At 39.2% G+C, this 21,032-nt stretch overlaps 1 protein-coding gene across 1 annotated transcript in view; it reads right to left on the bottom strand.

Annotated features, from left to right (window-relative positions):
- Positions 1-680: 680 nt before the first annotated feature.
- The window catches only part of LOC122800407 (protocadherin alpha-C2-like), a 46,322-nt gene continuing 25,970 nt past the window's right edge, over positions 681-21,032 (bottom strand). The window contains exons 3-4 of the mRNA XM_044069856.1: positions 11,400-11,472; positions 681-894 (exon numbers count right to left, since the gene is read on the bottom strand). Of these exons, the coding sequence (XP_043925791.1) occupies positions 681-894; positions 11,400-11,472 (287 nt within the window). The remainder of the gene's footprint in view (positions 895-11,399; positions 11,473-21,032) is intronic.

Below are 21,032 nucleotides of genomic sequence, written 5' to 3'. Positions count from 1 at the left end.
ACTGACCTTTGTCCGTAGCTTGTACATGAAGTTCATATGTGCTTTTGTCCTCAAAATCCACGTTTTTTTAATCGAATTTCACCAGTGGTTGGCTGTATCTCAAACAAGCTGTGTATATTACCTGTGGTGTAACTGCTAAATAAATACTCATCTGCTCCAGTTGTACCTTCGTCTAAATCAATAGCTCTGACCGGGGTTATAAATGTTCCTACCGGTCTATTTTCCATTAGACTGGTTTTATAAACAGTTTGTTGGAATTTTGGAGAATTGTCATTTGCATCGAAAATATTAATGATGATATCAATTGAGCCAGACCTCTCAGGCTGCCCTCCATCAACAGTCGTTAGCGAGAGATGAAGACTTTATTCGGGCTCTCTTGTCCAAGTTTGCCTCTAGTACAAGCTGCGGTACTTTACCATTTGACTCTTGCGCATCCAAAGAAAAATATCTGTTGGAACTGAGTCGGTAGGATTGCACCCCATTCGATCCTACATCTGGATCGTGTGCAGCCTGCAATGGGAATGTTGTGCCCGGAGGGACTAGCTCCATAATATTTAAATGCAGATCTTTTAAAAGAAACACAGGTGTATTATCATTTACATCTTCGACTACTATTTTATCATCGTATAATTCCAAAGGGTTATTCATAATGGCCTTTACATTAAGATAGCAAAAGATACTTAAGTATCATACATTATTTCTCTGTCAATTCTTTCCTGTACAAAAATGTCCCCGTTCTCAGAAACAAATAAATGCTGCTTATTATCTCCAGAAACAAGACGGAACTGATGACCGGACACATTTCTTATAGCTAATCCCAAATTATTCTCTTCCTTGCCAACCAAAGTGCCAGGTTGCAGCTCTTCTGGAATAAAGAAAATAATGTCTCCACGGCTGAGATCCATATACAAGGAAAAAATGACAGAAAACAATGCAATACCCAAGTGCATCCTCTTATTTCTTTTTGATGAATAAATACTAATTAATATCGCTCTCTTTGTCTTTCTGACTAATCGAGCTGCGTATAACCATGCAGGTGCCTTCCTTCCTTCTGTTAACAATGGCTCATGCCCGTTTGCAGTTTAGTTGCTGCAGATACATTGAAAGACTTTAATCCTAAGGACACCACCCCTTGCAACACTGAAGGACGTATGATCCTTCACCACTTCCAAGCAGACGGCGACACCTACAGTTCTAATGATTTGCTGAACTCTGGGTGCCCATTTTCTTTCCTTCTATTTTCTCACTAATTAATCTATTTCATTCAGTAGTAAATTCTTTAAAGTCTGCATCCAGGAGGAATTTTGATATTTATAGTAGGTGACATAAGTATCAGTCCTCATTGATTGCTTGAACGTTAGTAACCAAATGACTGAGCTGAAGCAGTCCCCTAACCACTGAAACTATTTACTTTTCTCCTTGAGAGGCGACTGTGGAATCACGTTGGAATTAAATGCAATGGAGTTCTGCATTCACGAGTGCCGAAAACACTAACCCTTTCTAATCACCCACTGACCCACGTTTCCACTGCTTGTAGCTCAGTTAACACTTCGAAAGCTATTCAGAATTAGTCAAGGGAATGTGGCTGTTTTTAGAAGATACATCTGTTGTTGCAAACCAAAGAAGGTCTTTAGTTAGTGCCACTGCGCTGTACTGGAGAAGATCAGCATTTACAATAAATACAGCAGTTTTACTATAGTTATTTCATCAATTTCCATCACTGAATCACTTATTTCTCTACTATAATTTGTATTCATACATAAACATCCCGAAGCCAACCGTTAACTTACAAGGATGTATGATCACATGGATGGGAGTACTGACATCATAATAATAATAATAATAATAATAATAATGATAATAATAACAGCAACAGTGTCTGTTAACAGGTTAGTTCACTAACTCACAAAGGACCTGTTTCAGCACTGCCTGAAAAATACAGCAAAGAGAAAGACAAGAAGTTGTTATACAGTCGACGTAAAAAATGGATAAAAGCAGAAACACAGTGTAGCATCACTGAGCTGAAAAAAATAACACTAGTTTTTAAGATACACTTTTTTCAGCTTTGTTTTCTATACATTCTTACATACAGCATGTATATCAACAACGAGGTAAAGAGTACGTGTATATTTGATACGTATCGTAGGGGCACTTCCATAAAACATATAAACTGCGTACCGTTCAGCTAAAAGAACAAACTACAACTTAAAATCTCACCAAAGTGTGACTCAACTTTTACCTCCAAAAACATACAATTTCTCTCCTGCACCCCAGTACACAGTATGTCTATTTGCACCACACAACATGCATTACCATCAGTAGATAGTTTTTGAGATGTACTGAGATTAACAAAGTTCTGTTAAATTAACAAATGCATTCTGATTCATGTCATCAATGAACACAAAACTCAAGAAACAGGCATGGACAGAAACTTCCAGGTAGCAGAATGACAGGTTCAGCTCAGTTCCCTCTTCATAGGTTCATAGGTGTGTACTAGGCTATTGGCCCTGGGGCCTTTACAAGCTTAGCCCATAGAAGTGCCCTGGCATTCTGCCGCCTGTCATTAGTTCCCAGTGCCTCTATCAAGTAGAGCCACTGGAGTGATCCCCATGGTGAATTTTCTATTACCCCTCCACTCATCAAGATTTCGCTTGAAGAAGGTTAGTGAGGTGCTCTGCTTGACATGTATGGGAAGTCTATTCCAGAGCATGGGTAGTCTCTGGGTTATGAACCTGTCCCTCCAGCATGTTCTGTTGATTGTGGTAATGAGGTTGAGGTCTCAAGTGTGTGGTGCGGAGGGATTGGGATTTCTTTAGATGTAGCATTTCTAACAGAGCTGGGTCAGACATGGCTTTGTAAGTCAAGCAGAGATTGCCTCTTAGTAGACGATATGAGACAGAGAATAGCTGGATTTTTTTGAGTCTGTCTGTGTATGTGCTTAAGGCCTACGATCCTCTTCATGAAGTACTTTTTTGGCCTTTCCAACTGTTGCAGGTGTCTAGTAGTACATGCCAAAAGGGGTATTATGCTCTATGATTGGTCTAATGAGGGAAGAGTAGAGAGAAATGATGACCTCTTCTTCCTGGATGCAAAACCCTTCGTAATGAGATGTGCCACATAGAAGGACTTGCTGACCACAGTGGCAATATGGTGGTCGAAGTAAAGGTTGCTGTCAACCTGTGTCCCCAGATCTCTTATAATGCCTTCAGTATTCAGTGGGCTGCCATCGATGTGTGAGTTTTTCTCAAAGGGGATGACTGGGCATTTTTTGGCATTAAGCTTAAGACCATGGTTTTGACACTAGTCATTGGTCTCAGTGAGGCCTTTCTGTAGGATATCTGCATCACTTGGGGAGTTAATAATGACTCCCAGCTTGCAGTTGTCTGCAAATTTTGTCAGCCAGAGTCCCTCCATGTTGGCCTGGACTTCTGAGAAGTGCATGCCAAACAGGACAGTACCCAGGACTGATTCCTGTGGGACTCCACTCGTGACTGGTCAGCAGTCTGACTTGGAGTCCGCTACTTTCATACTGTGGGTTCTATTTGTGAGCCTATTTGCAACCCGCCTAACAATATAGGGGTTGATGCCTAGTTTGCAGAGTTTATCAATAATTCCTGAGTGAGGAATGGTATCAAAAGCCTTAGCCAGATCAAGGTAGGCTGTATGAACTGCCTTACCTTCATCCACTGCTCTGGTGACTGACTCAAAGAAGTCAATCAGGTTGAGCAGGCATGATCTACCTTTCACAAAACCAAATAGCATGGGATCTAGAGTTTGGAGATTTCGTATATCCTTGTTAATTAGGTCCATGATGATGCACTCCATAGCCTTACATATCAGAGTCATCAGGCTAATGGAGCGATAATTTCTAGGGTCTGTAGTCACTCCTCCTTTATGGAGAGGGATGACTGTAGCAGTGCACCATTTGGTAGGGACAAAGCCTGAAGTGAGGCTGTGAGTGAACAGAACACACAGATGTGGTGCCAGTTCACTTTGTAATTCATGTAGAACACAGACAGGGATATTGTCGGGTCCTATGGAAGCTGTATTCTTGGCCTAAGGCAATGCAGCTTTAACCTGTGCCAGTATGTTGGCAATATCTGTTGGCTCAGTATATAAGCTACCATTGTGCAGTACCTCAGAGCAAATCTGGGTATTTCCATGGAGATCCTTGATATAACTATAGAGGGCTTTGTGGTTGTTTTTAGTGCCTGCCACAATTCTGCCTTCATAGCTGGCTTTGGAGGTTTTGATGAGGGATCTCAACTTTTTGCTGAGGCTAATAAGGGAATTTTTCCCATCTGGGGACTTCACCTTTTTCTGCAACAGTTTCTGTCTTCTGTTGTAGTGTTTATTAATGGCAGGTGACCACCAGACTGGCTTCCTTTACTTGGAAGAGAGCATCTTGGTACTGTTGAATATAACTAGTTACATGCATTTATGTACATATTCGTACAGTGCACTGGTAGATGATTCAGCAGTCATGCATCTATTCTCCATTGAAATGGGTGCCGTGAAGTTAGCCACCTCTGTTTTTAGGAGTCAAAAGTCAGCATTGGAGACGTATTTCATGGTGGATACCTTTACAGGGAGTGTTGGTGAGATGTGGATTTCCATGGTGATTAGTTTATGGTCAGATCTGACCAGGGAGGGATTGACTACTGGTGTACAGCAATGGTCGCCCATGTTAGTAATAACCAGGTCAAGGATGTTGCTTCCTCTAGTGGGGGTCAGAATGAGCTGGTCCAGGACATTGGAATTGATGGATTCCAGAAGCGCTGAGCCACTGCATTGGTGCATGAGTAGTTTTCCCAACTGATGGAGGGGTAGTTGAAGTCGCCTAGTATGAGAGTGTTGGGTTGGATCTTAATAGTTTCCAGGGTGCTTAGGAATGTGGAGTGAGAGTCTTGGGACATGGCTGGGGACCTAGAGCAGGCTACAACCTGAATCGCCATCTTATCCAATGTTAGTTGCACCTGGAGTATCTCAGATGCGTTATGCTGGGCTACTACTCCGGAGGTGTGCATATCCTTTATGAATATGGAGACACCACTGCCTTTGGAGCTTCGGTCCATGTTCTGGAGCTGAAAGGTGTGGAATGAGTTATAGCCTCATAGCACAGGAGTGTTTTCTGCTGCTTTAAACCAGGTCTGCATTACAGCACAAATGTCGATGTTCTCCATTTTGAAGAGTGCTTCGAACGAGTGCATCTTGAGATTTAGACTTCTAGCACTGAGCAGCATGACCCTCAGAATGCATTTATTTATAGCTGTTACGGTGGTAATTTGGTCTTTGGAACACCGCTTAAAAAAGGGTCTCTATGGGTAGCAAGAGCCTTAGTCAGTACCCATAAACCCAGGGGTGACAGATGCAGGCCATCTCTGGTAAAGCATCAAGGTCTGTCAATCAAGTCATCCCAAGCAGACAGATACTGGATACCCTTAGAATGTTTGTACTGTGGTATCATTCTGGGCGATGGCAGGTTGCTACTCAGGGGCAAGAGTCTGCCTGGGCCACATAATCCGAGAGCTCCACCATGTCTCTTTTCATGTAGTCCAGGAAGGTGCATCTCAGGTCATTCACACTCACATGGACAATGACAGAGTCATACTTGTACTTGTTGTGGAGTGACCTGAGTGCATGTGTTATGTATTGGATTCTGACATCTGACAGACAGCTGACTGTTATCTTCTCCTTATTTAATCTAGTGAGTGGGACATCAGTGTGCCTCACTATTGAGTCACCTATGATTATTTTATTGGGCAAGCTGTTTTGTCTTATGGGCTTAGGTTGAAGGGCACACTGTGTAAATGAGCTATGTGTCTTGTGGTTTGTGCTGTGTTGTGGTGGTCAAGTGCATTTCTGCCTTGGAGGCCCCTGCTATTTGGGTAGATTTCTGTTGAGAACTTCTGCAAAGGTGGATGTGTGGTTTGTGTTTTAATGTGAGGGCTGTCATGGTGTGTGTTCTGGAGGGCTATGTGTTCCATATGGTGTGGTGCAGGTGTTGACCTTCTCCTCTTGACTAGCTATTCCGGTCTTGGCTGGAGAGTGCACGGCTTCCAATTTGGCGATACATTTGCATCTCTCACAAGTTTGAGTGTTGGGACGTAAGAGGAGAGGTTTGTGTGTGTACATGAGGCAGTTGCTACATTGCCTCAGAATGCCCAAGTTCGCCAGTTAATAGGAGAAAGCACAGGAAACTGACCTTTAGACATGCCAGGAGGGATGGTCATCATTACTAAGTACTGGAGCTGTTTCCTTATAGGACATGTAGTGCTGATAGCACTTGTGTGCTACAATAATTGCTACAAAATAATTGCTACAAAAAGCTTGAAGTGCTGTTAAATAAGCTAATTAAAGTGCAAGAGAGATGATAAATTTGAAAGGGACAGGTATATATAGTACTCCCGTGCATTGGCTCAGTAATTAAGGAGCCTCAATCCTTACCACTAACACCAGTAAGGGACATGCACATTGGAAGGATAACAAGTACACACACAATAAAGTACAATTTCTCTTAAGAGTACACAGAGATCACAGTCAGTCTGGGTCTGGTTTCTCTCCAGATCCCCAGTAAGTCTCCCCACTGGCACAGCTATAGCATTCAGTTCTCAGCCGAGTGGTCAAGCCAAAACCTCCAGCACGCTCTCTGTCCAACCAGTGCTTTGTGTCCCTGCCCAAGTAGCTGAAACATGCACACACTTTGAGATTTGATTTATATATAAATACACAGACACTCCTGGGGAAGGCTGCCACAGGTTCACTAGCTATGTCCTCTTCTGCACAGACTATAAGGTAGTACTGACTGCCACCAATCACTACTATCAGCTACTATAAAGGCCCTTAGCAAAGGGTGTCCAATTCTACTGTGCAATGTTATTATTATCCAATTGGTAAGTGTGACTGAGACTTGAAGGCTATTTAGGAGTGGCTTGTACAGTATCACCAAATACATGCAAATACCGTAAGAGCTTAAATATTTCTACACTAAACAGCCACAGTTAAAATGTTTAAAAAATATTTAATAATAAATAATAAAAGCACAAGACAATACTTATTAACTCAACACAGTGACAATAGAGAGTTCAGAAATCATAGGAAATACTTTAAAACAACATTGTAGGACAGTCTCACATAAATATAAAAACATCTACACTAATCTGGCGATATACCTACCTATCTCTAAGAGAAATACTAAGATCTAAGTCTTACAGTGCAAGGCAAAGTGCTGGTGAGTTGTTAGATTCAGAACAAAATAATATCTCTCTCTCTCTCTGAGATAGTTTTTAAATTGATAATACACATTACTGCTGAGTCATTTCAGATTAGTGAAATAGTTTTTAAATTGATAATACACATTACTGCTCAGTCATTTCAGCTTACATCATTCTTGTCACCTCTGTTCAAGTTCCCAGGCTCAAGAACTTGTGAATGTAACACTTCTTTGTGATCTGCAGCTGTCAGGAAGGCACAGAGCAATAAAAGACACTTTACATGTGAAACCTAGTAATTATCTCTGTCTTAAGTCAATAGAAAGAAGCTCATAGCCTAGACATCCTGCTCTTAGCTTGAGATTACACACGGTTGTAAAATTCTTTACTTATCAACTTATTTTCTTAGAGTTTGCAAGTTAACTGTGTATGTCCCAGTTTCTACCATAAAACATACATTACATAGTCATAGAGTTTATACACATTTCTGCTTTCTTCCAGCAGGGTGCATTGTGGTTACATTTTTGAAGCTCAGCACATAACACAGTTTTCTTACATCTGTAACACAAGCCTGCGGATCATATTAATATTTACAATGACATAGAATTATTTACAAAATTCTATCTAGCTAGGCTGGCAGCCTCTCAGTTTATCACATTTCTTCCCCCGTTGACAACTCAAGCTAGTTTTTTCAAGTGACCCTTGAGAAATGTTGCTTGAGTGGGTTGACTCTATCTGGGTATACCTTACCCCATTCCCTGTCTTGAGAGCCAATCCACGTTGGCATTGCTAATCCCACTGTGGTGCTGCACTGATATATCACTAGGCTCCATCTTAGCAACTTGGCATTTGCTGGCTGGCTCGATTTAACCATGTTAGGGGATTGTGATCTGTAACTACAGTGAATTTCATTCCATACAGATAAGGCTGAAGTTTCTGCAATGCCCACACTATGGCTAGACATTTCTTTTCTACAGCTGTATAGCATTCCTCCCTTGGTTGGAGCCTATGTCTGAGATAAACCACTGGGTGCTCTTCTCTCTCTGAACAAATCTGGTTAAGTACAGTCCCCACCCCATGGTTCGAAGCATCCACCTACACAACAATTTTTTTGCTGGAATCTGGAGTGACTAACACAGGGGGTCCTCCCAAATCTTTTTTAAGCTTCTGGAATGCCTATTCATATGCTGTGGTTCACACTACCTTATCTGGCCTGTTTTTCCTTATCAGGTCTGTGAGGGGGCAGCTATGGTACTATAACTGGGGAAAAACATTCTGTAGTACCCTGCTGTCCATAAAAATCTCCTCACCTGCTTTTGGTAACAGGTGCAGACCATGTTTGAATGGCTTCCACTTTGGCAGGTTCTGGCCTGATCTTACAACTCCCCAGCTCTATGTCCCAGGTACGAGACCTCTGCCATACCCACCTGACATTTACTGGGTTTAATGGTCAACCCTGCCCTCTGTAGTCTGTCCAGCACCTCCCTGACATGCTGAAGGTGCTCTTGCCAGGAATGGCTGTAGAATGTGATATCATCTAGATAAACAAGGGCAAAATCTACTGCTCCTGCTAGGATATGATCTACCAGCCTCTGGAAAGTTGCTGGGGCATTTTTCATCCCAAATGGCATCTTTGTGAACTCATACAAGTCAAAAGGAGTCACAAAGGCTGACCTCCCTCTCTAGCACTGGGAGTCAAGGGCACCTGCCAGTAACCCTTGGTAAGATTAATGGAGGAAAGATACTTAGCCCCACCCAGCTGCTCTAGGGCTTCATCTGTCCTAGGCATGGGGTAAGCATCTGACTCTGTGTGACTAACTCCCTGTAGTCCACACAGAACCTGGTGCTGCCATCCTTCTTTAGCACCAGCACCACTGGGGAGGCCCAGGGACTGTTGGACTCCTGAATTATCCCTAGTTCCAACATTTCCTGTATCATCTCCCTCACAGTCTGTTTGACTCTCTCAGACACTCTATAAGGGGCCTGCTTAATAGGCCTTTGGAATCCTCCATCCACCTGGTGCTGCACCAGGTTGGTGCACCCTGGTTTCCCAGTGAACAGGTCCCCAAACTCCTGTAACACTGCTTGGATTTCTTGAACCTGGGTAGGAGATAGCTTCTGGGACATTGCTACCCCTTCCACTGAGGTGTCAGTCCGATCCTCACTGAAGAGATCAATCAGTAGATCTCCCTCAGACTCCTCCTGCAATCTACTGCAAATACTCAGCACAAGGGCCTCCCTATCATGGTAAGGTTTCATCATGTTAACATGGTACAAATTGTGCTCCTGCCTCTTGCCTAACAGTTCCACCATGTAGTCAACATCACTGACCTTCCTTACCACCTTGTAGGGTCCCTCCCAAGCTGCCTGCAGCTTGTTGTGTCTGACAGGAATGAGAACCATTATCTGCTGCCCTACACCATACTCTCTAGCTCAAGCATTCCTGTCATAGCAGACCTTTTTCTGCTGTTGGGCTTCTGCCAGGTTCTCCTGGGCCAAGCCCATGAGTTCCCTGAGCTTTGTCCTGAGGTTTAGGATATATGCCACAACAGACTCCTTATGAGATTCATACTCACCCTCCCACTCATCATGAATTAAGTCTAGAGGCCCCTTATCCTATGCCCATACAACAACTCACAGGGTGAAAAACCTGTGGAGTCCTGGGGAACCACTCTGTAAGCAAAAACAGATGGGGCAACTATTTGTCCCACTCCCTCCTAAATTGGTCTGCAAATGCCGGTAGCATGGAGCTGAGTGTATAGTTTAACCTCTCAACAAGACCATTAGTCTGGGGATAGTAGGATTTAGTCTTTAGGTGCTTCACACCACAGTACATCTACAGACAAGCCAGCAGGTCTGACATGAAATTGGCACCTCTGTCAGTTGGTATTTCTTTTGGGAAACCATTAGGTCTACCATAAACTTGTGACCTTTTCCTCAAATCTCCCAAAAACTCCTTCAGCAAACCCTACTACATTTAAGGAATACAAACATGACAACCTCAATCTACTCTGTGACAAAATATCGAAAGCAGCTTCATTAAGGAATTCTGCACACATTTAGAAAAATTCAACTAACTACTGCACCAAATTCAAAAACAGACCACCCTAGTGTTCCTCCTTCATAAAGAAACTGTACCACAAATGAAAGAGGCTGTTTATTTTTTTAGTAGATCCAACCCCCTATTCTAAACAGTAACTATCAAAAGCACTTAAAAAAAAGGAAAGAAAAAACATTAAGAAGACAATCATGTCTATTACAAGAAGCCCATGAACTGGGGCTGACCTCTCAATTCTTCTTTAGCCACATTAGAAAACTAAAACAACAATACCCTATATTGATCTGACAGACATTGCCAATATCCTTGTAAGTAAATTTAGTGTCAGCTTCACTCCTGAAACTTCATTCAAAGCTCAGAATAACTTTATCCCTTACTCCTCAAACTTTATCAAAAGATTATTTACTGAAAGCAATAACCAAGACCAAACATAGTTCCTCTATGGCACATGACAATATACCTGGTTGTTTAATTAATAGCATTAAACATATCATTGCAAACACACTCCTCAAATTGAAGAATCTAAGATTAGCTACTGGTTTCATCCCTGATGCATAGCGAATTGTGGTGGTGATACCCCTGCCGTAAGGGTGACCTCACAACTTAATCAGTTAATTACAGACCTATCACTGTTAGAAGCCTCATATGAAAGGCCATAGAACATATTATAGCTGACCTCATAAACTGTGACATCAAGAATCTTGTTAACCTTAACCACCAGACATTTGTCTTTTTGAAGGTTAGATCCTGCCTGTTTAATCTGATAATCTTGCTTGAAACAGATTGACCAGTATGACCGTCCTGGAGAAAGGAGGTGCAACTTGAGGGACAGTACCTGCAAAGCATGAATGGTCATTAGAGTGAGTGAGCACCCTATTGAAATGTTGGCACTCTTAATACTGAGTTCCAATGAAATAAAAAATAAGATTGAAAATCCAGGGGAAGCGTGAATCTCAGGCATCAGTCTTCTCCTTTAAACTTCATCTTTGCAGGGCAGGCAAGCCCTCTGCAACTCTTGATTTGGGGAAAAGTCCCCCCAAACTCCCAAACGTATATATATATATATATATATATATATATATATATATATATATATATATATATATATATCAACTCAGAGATCTCCATACCTTGGAAAAAAGCGAATATTCTGGGAAATAACAACCAAACCAATAAACTGCTTCTTGTAGTTGGTAAAACAAACTGAAACAAAAATGAAAAACAAAAACTACTGTATAACACTGGAAATAAACAGGGCACTATGAAGCACTCAAATATAATTTTAACAACTCATTTAATTAAATGTTTTTTCACCATAACAGTCTTCTGAATAAATTCATCACAAACCAACATCTCATTTTATAACTTATTTTGGTCACATGACACATCACATCTGAAAAATTACCTAAACTTTCTCCAGAGTGTTTCACAATTTTTACATGTTAAATTCATTAACCGGGGTATCTGAAAAAAATAAAAACATTAGTAAAACAACACTAAATAATGAGTTGAAAGAAGTTAACAATTGGACCACTTCCATGTCCTTAGTTTATACTTTATTCTGAAAAAGACTGCTATTATGGTCAAAAATGCTTAAGTGAATAAGCTGTAAAACCTCTGAGTGATTCATCATCCCCAGTTGGTTTCCAGAAGTCTATTCTGGGGGACATAGTGCTCACAATGGAATTAGATATTTATCTAGCAAAAGTGCAAAGCAGTCTGTAGGGGAAACGAGGGTTATTTTTTAAATTTATTTTACAGTAAACTACATTTACTCTGTAAGAGTAATGGAAATTTTCTTTAGTTCAGTATAATATACTAGCAGATTTGGCAAATGAAGCTGTACTATAAGCTAGGTAACTGACACTGAAGAAATAAATGGTTATCATATTAATGACAGTGGGTGAGGGCAGAACTTCTGCAGTACATGGAAGCAGGACCAGCATTTTGACATGTTTATTATCTGAATGAAGAGCCACATAACTGTGTATAAGGTAAACTGGTAAAACAGCTGGGAAGCATTTTAGTTAGGGAACTATAGCAACCAAAGAAGCAGCTAATGAATCTGTTGTTCTCAGAGACTCCTGTACTGCATGATATTTCACATAAGCACAGGGAAATGTTCTATGAGGTAATGCTTCCCTTTTTTTCCAGCAATGGGTTAGAAACCTAGGATACTAGTTGCAGGGATGCAAAACAACCTTAAAACATTATTAATGCTTTTTTTTTTAATGGAGAGCAAAATCAAGCTCACAAGTGATTGGATGTAAGGATAAAAAAGCAGAAAGGTATTACTTCATTGTTCGTGTTAATGCATTTACAAAGACCTGCTTAAAGGGAAAGGCTGATCGGCATCAAGAACTGACAAACACATTATTATAAACATGTTAGCAAGTTACATACTAATTGGTGTGGTTAAATCTGCTACAAGATACGGATACCGCTGAAGAGATATCCAGAAATCAAGTGAATATTTGATACTGAAAGACAACTTGTCAAGTAGAGGATTATCTCACACAAGACAGCTTAGTACCAACCTATGAACCTATAAGGTAATTTAAGGCTCAGTTTATAATAATTTTTAAAACCTTCACATCCCACCATTCCTACAATTTTTGGAGTTCCCATGATACATAAAAGTGCAATGAAGCCACCTTTTAGACCTGTAGTGGCAGCTCAGGGGTCAAAAACATAAACTTTAGCCATCATTATTGACAGGCTACTTAAGTCAACTTTCCTGATTAAAAAAGTATGGATTTTTTTAGGTAGGATTATGAATGGCATGTGGAAAGAGACTTTATAGTTTTTAGCAATGGACTTTATTGATCAATTGATCTATTTACCAGTGTACCAAAGTAACAAGAGCTAATATTATTCAACAATGCATTGCTGAATTTGAGACAATGATATAAATTTGATCATGGACTTTATGGTACTGATATTGGCCCCAAACTATATTTTTAGAGGGAGAAATTTACGGACCCATAGTTATATGAATTCATTAATGTGTAGCTGGGAAAACAGTATATTTTTAATACAATTTTTCACATATGCAAGTGTTATTATAGATATCTGGATGATATTTTTATAATGTGGAAGGGTTCTGAGGAACAGATGATAGAATTTGTATAGTACATGAACAAAATGACCAGTTTGGGTTTACACATCCTAGTAGTCAGGATAAAATTAATTATCTTGATATTACTGTAATAAAAAGTGTAAAGGTTTTGATCCTACACTTAGCAATACCTATTTAAATTAAAAAAATTGAACAGAAGTTTAGTTAAAACCCGATCCATAAGGTTAACACTTATGGTACTGGGCAATGCTTGTTAGGTTGAAAAGAATAGACTGAAAGAAATGTTTTACAATAACAGAGGTTACCCAAGACAACTAGTAAAGGAGAAAAGTGAAGAGGTAACAAGGTTGACAGAGAGTGCTTATAAACCTTAGTTAAGAACAGGGTTAGAGAAAGGCAAAACAAATTCAAACAACAATTGTAAAGATAGGGCTTTAGTACTGCAATACACCACAGGAAAGGAAGATGTTAAAATGTTATAAAACAGAACTGGAATTTATTTTAAACAAATGAGACAGATTTAAAAGTGGTAGGTGAAGATCCCAATTTATATATAAAACAGCTCAAAATATTAAACCAGTAAATCACTATTAGAGGACAACGTGAACAAGAGGGAACTAGACATTATTCATAAAGGTATACACAGATGTGTTAAGTGCAAACAATGTGCATATATTCTTTTAGGTGAAACATTAAAGTTGGAGAACTCTCTAAGTTCCATTGTAAAGTTGAAACAAGGGAATTGTGAAGCAAAACATATAGTATATAGAGCCCAACACTCAATATGCCCTAGTTTCTAAACAGGGAAGACCAAGAGGTCTCTGAAGACTCAAATATATGAACACAATTACAGTATTAGTAAGGCAAACAACAACAACAACACTTTATTTAAACATTCCAATACCTGCAGTAATTAAAAAATGTTTTTACTATTGCTGAGCATGTAATTACTAATTCAAGAGGGAATCTTGTGAAATCAAGCTAGAATATAGAGCATTACTAAAATAATTCATGTTAAATGCTACATCTCTCTCTGGAATTAATGATAATATTTTGATCACTCAGGTATCCAAATTAAGTTCAGCTAAATTGTAAATTTTATAATCTATATACATTTTTATACATTTCTTACACATTTATATACACTGTTTAAGTATGAATTTTATAAAGTAGAGTTTATAGTATCTTATTTCATGATATTTTTGGTCTAAGATTTATCAATTTTAGGAATCGTGCAAGGATTTTTAAGAGAATGACATTTATGACAACAGCATGAAAAAAAATGTAAAAACTTTAAAAAGATGTGTGATTAGTGAAAAATTAGTTTTTATAAGGAAGTACTTGTACCTTTAAATGAAAAGGCTATTCAAAGGCTAGTGTGTGTATAACATTCTTCATTCTGATGACATTTGATTATCTAACAGCTGGATGAAAGCATTTAACCAAGTTGCAAGTTTTTTTTTTTTTTGTAAATTGTGGATTTATGTTAAATTAAAAAGTTTGTAAAAAGAGAACTTTTTTGTATGACAGTTGTCTTTGTTTTACAGGCTGTTTGGTTGCACTTTCATATTATTGTCACTAGTTTATATCTTGTGCAATATGGCATTTGCTTGGTTATTTATGACAAATTATACATTCACACAATCACATTTGCATATATGTGTGGGGTCTGTATCATTTCTTCGAATGGTATTCAGCGAATATCCATTCATCGAACAACTATTTATTGAAGCCACTCTTCATCGAATAGTGGATTTTAACTAGAACAAAACAGTGGTTGGCCACCATCTATAATTCACCCTTTTCCCCGCTGTAATGTGATCTCAAAGTTGGCATATTTAATTAGGGGGGATTTGGGGGGGTGTAGCCCCCCATCTTGGCAGGTTTTAAATTTTTTGGGATTTTTTTGTGGTCGCTCAGTTGGCCAACCGCTTGTGTGCTCTAGTTAAAATATGTCATTAGATGAAGAGTAGCTTTGATAGATAGATGTTCAATTAATGGGTATTCTCTGCATTCCCATTCAACAAAATGTCATAGACCCATATGCACACAGTGATACATGTACATGTATTACTATGTCTGTGTGCATATCTATCTCTCTATCCCTATATATATATATATATATATATATATATATATATATATATATATATATATCAAGTATTCAGACACATATGTATGTATGTATGTGTGTTTATATAAAATGGGGAAGGACACTGATGTATAATTTTTTTCTAGCTGCCTGTGCATCATATCTGTTCCTTGCAAGGAAAGAGGTTAGTGCAGACCACATTCAGTCACTGATCCTTTCTCCCTTAAAGACTGAAAAGTATAAAACAGTGTCACCATCTTAAAAATATCAGACAGAGAAATACTCCCCAAAAAGTCCAAAATGAGAAATAAATATCCCCAACTTAAATACACTAAGTTTTAATAAAAATAGTAATAAAAATGAAATAGAACAACATGATTTTGAAGACTGTAACACAAACCAGAGAATTCATTAAAGGGCCTAGAATGAGCCATTAGTTTCATGATAAAAAAGGCCCTGCTCCCACAATGACCTCATTTGAGATTCAGAGACTTGTTAGCCATGACAAGGTAAGATCTTATTATTGTCTAATTTGCATGCCTCTGAATCGTAATTACTATCATGATGAGCAGATTATTGCTGATCCACAAATCACAGTACTAAATTGCTGTTTGTGTAGGCATTGGCATTTCTCCCCTCAGTCACTATCCTACACATACAAGAGAATAAGTTTTGTTTTTCTTGTGGCAACAACTGGCTTTTTTTTTACAGACTGGTTGCACTTTTGCATTGTTGGTTACTGGTTTGTATGTTGTGCAACACAGCATTTTTCTTGGTTATTTACGATATGCGGTAGTAAACTTCTGCTTCTGTAGGCAATGGCATTCCTCCCTTCCTCCCCATGGTTACTTTTACATACACACACACACACACACACACACACACACACACACACACACACACACACACACACACACACACACTCACACACACAAACTCGCAGAACACAGTCCATGTATTTGTCTCCATGACTCCTTATTGCTGATTTGCATATAACAGTAGTAACCTGCTGCTTCTGTAGGCATTGGCATTCCTTTCCATAGTACTGTCCCACAGACACAGAGACACGCGCACACACACACACACACACACACACACACACACACACACACACACACACACACACACACACACACACACACACACACACACCACAGTCCATGTACCAGTCTCCCTAATTCTTTTTCCCTTCTGTTTTCTTATCATAATAGTTTAATTGCCATTATGGCACACTTGTAGATGCTCTGGTTGCTAGTGTCCCCTCCCCACCTCCTGAACACCATAACTGTTTAAATGTCATTATGGCTTATTTGTAGAATTCTTGCTGTCTAATGATTCTCTTTACCCCCATTTCCCATAGAGATGTCTGTGCTGTTATGGCACTTTAGTTACATGCATTCCTGTTGGCAATTGATCCCCCCCAATCCCTGAAGTGATGTCTGTGCCATTACGGCACATTAGTTGATAGTATGATAGTATCCTTGGTGCCTAGTGTTTACCCACTGCCCATCCCTGTACAAATGCCAGTGCTGTGAAAGCACTTCATGAATCCAGTATCCCTGGTATCCATTGGCTCTCCCCAACCTCAATCTCCATACCATGGTAATGATAGGTAGTTGAATATGGCCTTTTGGCTGCACTAAATACCACAATGTGGTGGGACTGATCATGCTGATCTACTTTATCAATCAATTTCTTGACTTGCTCAGCATGTAGATGCCTTCCTGGAAGTGGTTCTGAGGGAGGACGCACATGGCTAATTAGTATACGCCTTTCCCACAAACTGGCTCATTAGCATTTAGCATGGCTACCCTATGTGGTGGTGCATGTCTTTGTGCTAGAACACTGTGCAGAAATGAGTTACAGTGATTACTGAATACAAAAATGGTACTGTGATGTGTACACAGAGGTGTACATGTCATGGTACCTTCATAAATCCTGTCAAAATAAGCACGAGTTACAGCAATAAAAGCACTAGAAACTCAAATTTACGTACACTATATGGTTAAACACAGCAAAATGCATGCAATAAAGTAAAAACAAATTTCCTGAAGAAAGTAAAAGTATAAACTACAGAAACAGAAAATGGTACAGCCTAGAAAGAGACAGGAAGTAAATAACATGACGAAAATACAGAAACCATAGCAACAGAAAACAGACACTCTGACTTATAAGACAGACACACACACACACACACACACACACACACACACACACACACACACACACACACACACACACACACATACACACACACACAAATGCAGAAGAATTTGCCAGGGACTGTTTATTCTGAAGACCTAGCATACAACAGCAAAATACTTCATGAATACAAGCATATATTAAAAAAGAAGTAAAACATACATAAAAATTACCACAGAAACCCAATTAAATAAAGCTAACAAGTATACTATTAGCTAAACCAACTTAAGAAAATAATGTAATGTTTAGATTTTTCTTTTTCATTTCTTGGGAGTTGCTACCATAATGATTATCTATTTCTACATTTTTATGGTACAACAAGCATATACGTAACTAATCAAGAAATAAGGCACTGGAGGGTTCACCAGATATAATTATTTAAAACAGTGTTTGCATTTAAATATACTCCCTACCGGACTGAGGGTATGCAAATACCCCAACAATTTTTGTTCGTTTGCTTATTAAAGTTGGTTTTGATATCTTGTGAACCCTCCAGTGCCTTATTTCTTTGTTATTCATTTGTATTTAGCCACTTTTTCCATTTTTTATCATATATGTAACTAGCTGAGCCAACTTAAAAATGATGGGGGGTTACTGCTTGCATTTCTGCATAGTCACAACTAGGGTGGGGCAAAGCAGCCAGGTGCTCCAGATATGAGTTTTAAGGGGGGTATGATTCAGAGCCAGGTCCAGCACTAGGTGACCTAGGCAACTGCCTGTCTCGCTGGCTTGGGGGGGGGGGCTCACTGGTAGAGGGCTGTCACAAAACTTACATTTCTTCTTTAAGGATGCACTCTGGCTGTGTCTTTAGTAGTGTCTGTTGTACTAAAAACACATATCCATTCAAAAGTTGGAACTCCATGAGCATAGGATTTGATTGTAAGCATGGAGAACAGCATATGTGTGTGTGTGTGTGTGTGTGTGTATGTGTGTGTGTGTGTGTGTGTGTGTGTGTGTGTGTGTGTGTGTGTGTGTGTGTGTGTGTGTGTGTGTGTGTGTGTGTGTGTGTGTGTGTGTGTAATGCCCCAGTTAGGGACAGCAGGTTGGTTAACTTATTCAAGCTCAAACCCTGTACCTTATTTACAGGAGACCAGCGCATATATCTTCTACACCAACTACCAAACTGTCACCAGGAAGTGCATTTTCAAAGAATGCTGAGTTTCAATGCATTTTCAAAGAATGCTGTTCCAGTGTATTTTCAAAGCATGCTGAGTTCCAGTGCATTTTAAAGGAATGTAGAATTTCAAGGAAAGAAAAGTTTATTGCTACTCATGTTAAGTCTGTTTTTAATGTGTAATTGTTTGTTTAGCAAATGGCCATCATCAGCGTTTATGCTATAAAGTTTAAAAACGTGTTAATAGCACAACAAGATAGCATTCTAACTTTTGGTGCAGAAGGCTGTGGGTTCTATTCCGACACCATGTAAACAGAGTGCTGATATTGCAGTGACCTTTAAGGTGGGATGGGGGTACTGCACTCCTATCTGTGTTCTCCTTTGGATGAGATGCCTAGTAACTATAAATCTGTTATTACCAGCTAACCTGTTTTTGAAATGTAACATGGACAATTTATTCTTCAAGGGTAGCAGGCACTGAATTTGTACATGAAATAATGAAATGTAAAGCTGTTTGCCAGCAGCAACCTCATCATTACTTACAGATCTTTTTAATGTGGAATTATTCAGATGACTTTTACTTCTGCAGAGAGTATGTACATTAACTGATATTGGTGGATTGTAATGACAGAAGTTTGAATGGCCTTTTGTGGTTGAAATGTTCTGTAATGGCTAGTTTTGTCAATATTAGTTGATACATTTTGTTTCATTGCTTACTGGAAAAATGTTCAACATTACAAATTTAAAACACACTCTAATAAATGTGCAGTATTATACAAGGAGTATAATTTAATACAATCAGGGTGTTGCTTCAAATAACACAAGCATGTATGCATGGTCCTAAAATGTGTGCAAGGAGTCTATGATTTGAAAACAGCCCAAAGGAAAACTTAATCTGCCACTGGTCAGATGGTTTTACTTTGAAAGTGAGTTCCAGTGGCGTTTCAATGAATGTAAGTTGCAAGGGCAGAGAAGCTTACTGTTTATACTAAATCTGTTTTCATTATGAGACTGTATTGTTTTGTTTAGCAAATGGGTATCAGTGTTTATGCTATAAAATTTGAAATAAAAGTTTCAAATATCTCTAATCATTGTAAAAGTAAAGAATAAAATAGTATGCACACTGAAAGGTTTAACAGTATTTATAGTAATTGTGGATAAATGGCCAAGTAATGGTACACTGGAATGGCTGAGGGGAGGGTGTTGCCATGGGAGCCCTGATCTATTACCCTGCCTAGGGCCCCATTTGACCATGATATGGCTCCTGTACAACTGTTAGGTAACAATGGTATGGGGGTACAGAACTGGATTTCTTTTCTGAAGCCAGGAGAACATCACTGCTCAGAAATGAATGCTAATACTGAATTTGCAGTTAACAGCTGAAGAGTGAAATTTGCTTTGGGTGCAATAAATTGACTGTAGCAAGTCTTTTTTTTTTTATACATAACTCAAACTTAGGGAGTCCCAGTTTGGGGGAACTGTACAGGCTGATAGATGAGCTAGCTATGGTACTGCATGTGTCTTTCATGTGTTCTTCATATGGATCACTAGTGCAGTAAGCAAATCTATATGGGTTATATCCTGCTAAGGCCACCCTTCATGTTCTCAAACCGTTAGCTCAAGCTGAGCTGAGTAAATGTCAGGTTAGGGTGCCAAGCGCTTCAGAGTTTTCTGCCTCTGAAGAGAACACTCTTCTCCAGGCTGTACAGGACTGATGTTTGGCTAACACTATTCTATTGCTGGGTAGATACATTCTCTCTGGGGGGAAAAAAAAACGTCAAATTTGCTTTTTATGACAGAAGACTTACTTTTTTCTTTGAAAATGGTCACTTGATTTTTGTTTGCTTTTAAATGGGAGCAGTAATTTTCTTTCTTTTGTTTCGTTGAAGTAATGTTACACTATTTTTTCTGTAGTAAAAATGTATTATTTTATGTTTGGAGGATGGAGTAAGTCTTTAAATTGTTTTTCACTGTGTTTTAATGGAAAACATTACTTTTTTTTACAACTTACCTGTTTTAGTGACTATTGCTACCAAGCTTCATCAGGGATCAGGCACCTTTTTAGACACAAAAAAACCTACTGTTTCTCAAGTTCTTCCTTCTTCCAGCTGCAAAAAGAAGTTCATTGTCAAATGGCCTTTGCCACCAAAACAGACTGCTAAAGTGCTGCAGCCAAAGGAAAGTGACTCTGCTGTGGCAAAACGGATTATTTGGACCACTAATCTTTTTCCTTGGGTTTCATTGGTGTAGTCTCTACAGCCACCATGGACTGGGAG

The sequence above is a fragment of the Protopterus annectens genome, chromosome 4.part0 (assembly GCF_019279795.1).
Source record: "Protopterus annectens isolate FY-2018-M chromosome 4.part0, PAN1.0, whole genome shotgun sequence".
Lineage (NCBI taxonomy): Eukaryota > Metazoa > Chordata > Ceratodontiformes > Protopteridae > Protopterus > Protopterus annectens.
Note: the sequence above shows the minus strand (reverse complement) of the source record. Positions and strands in the feature narration are given on the sequence as shown.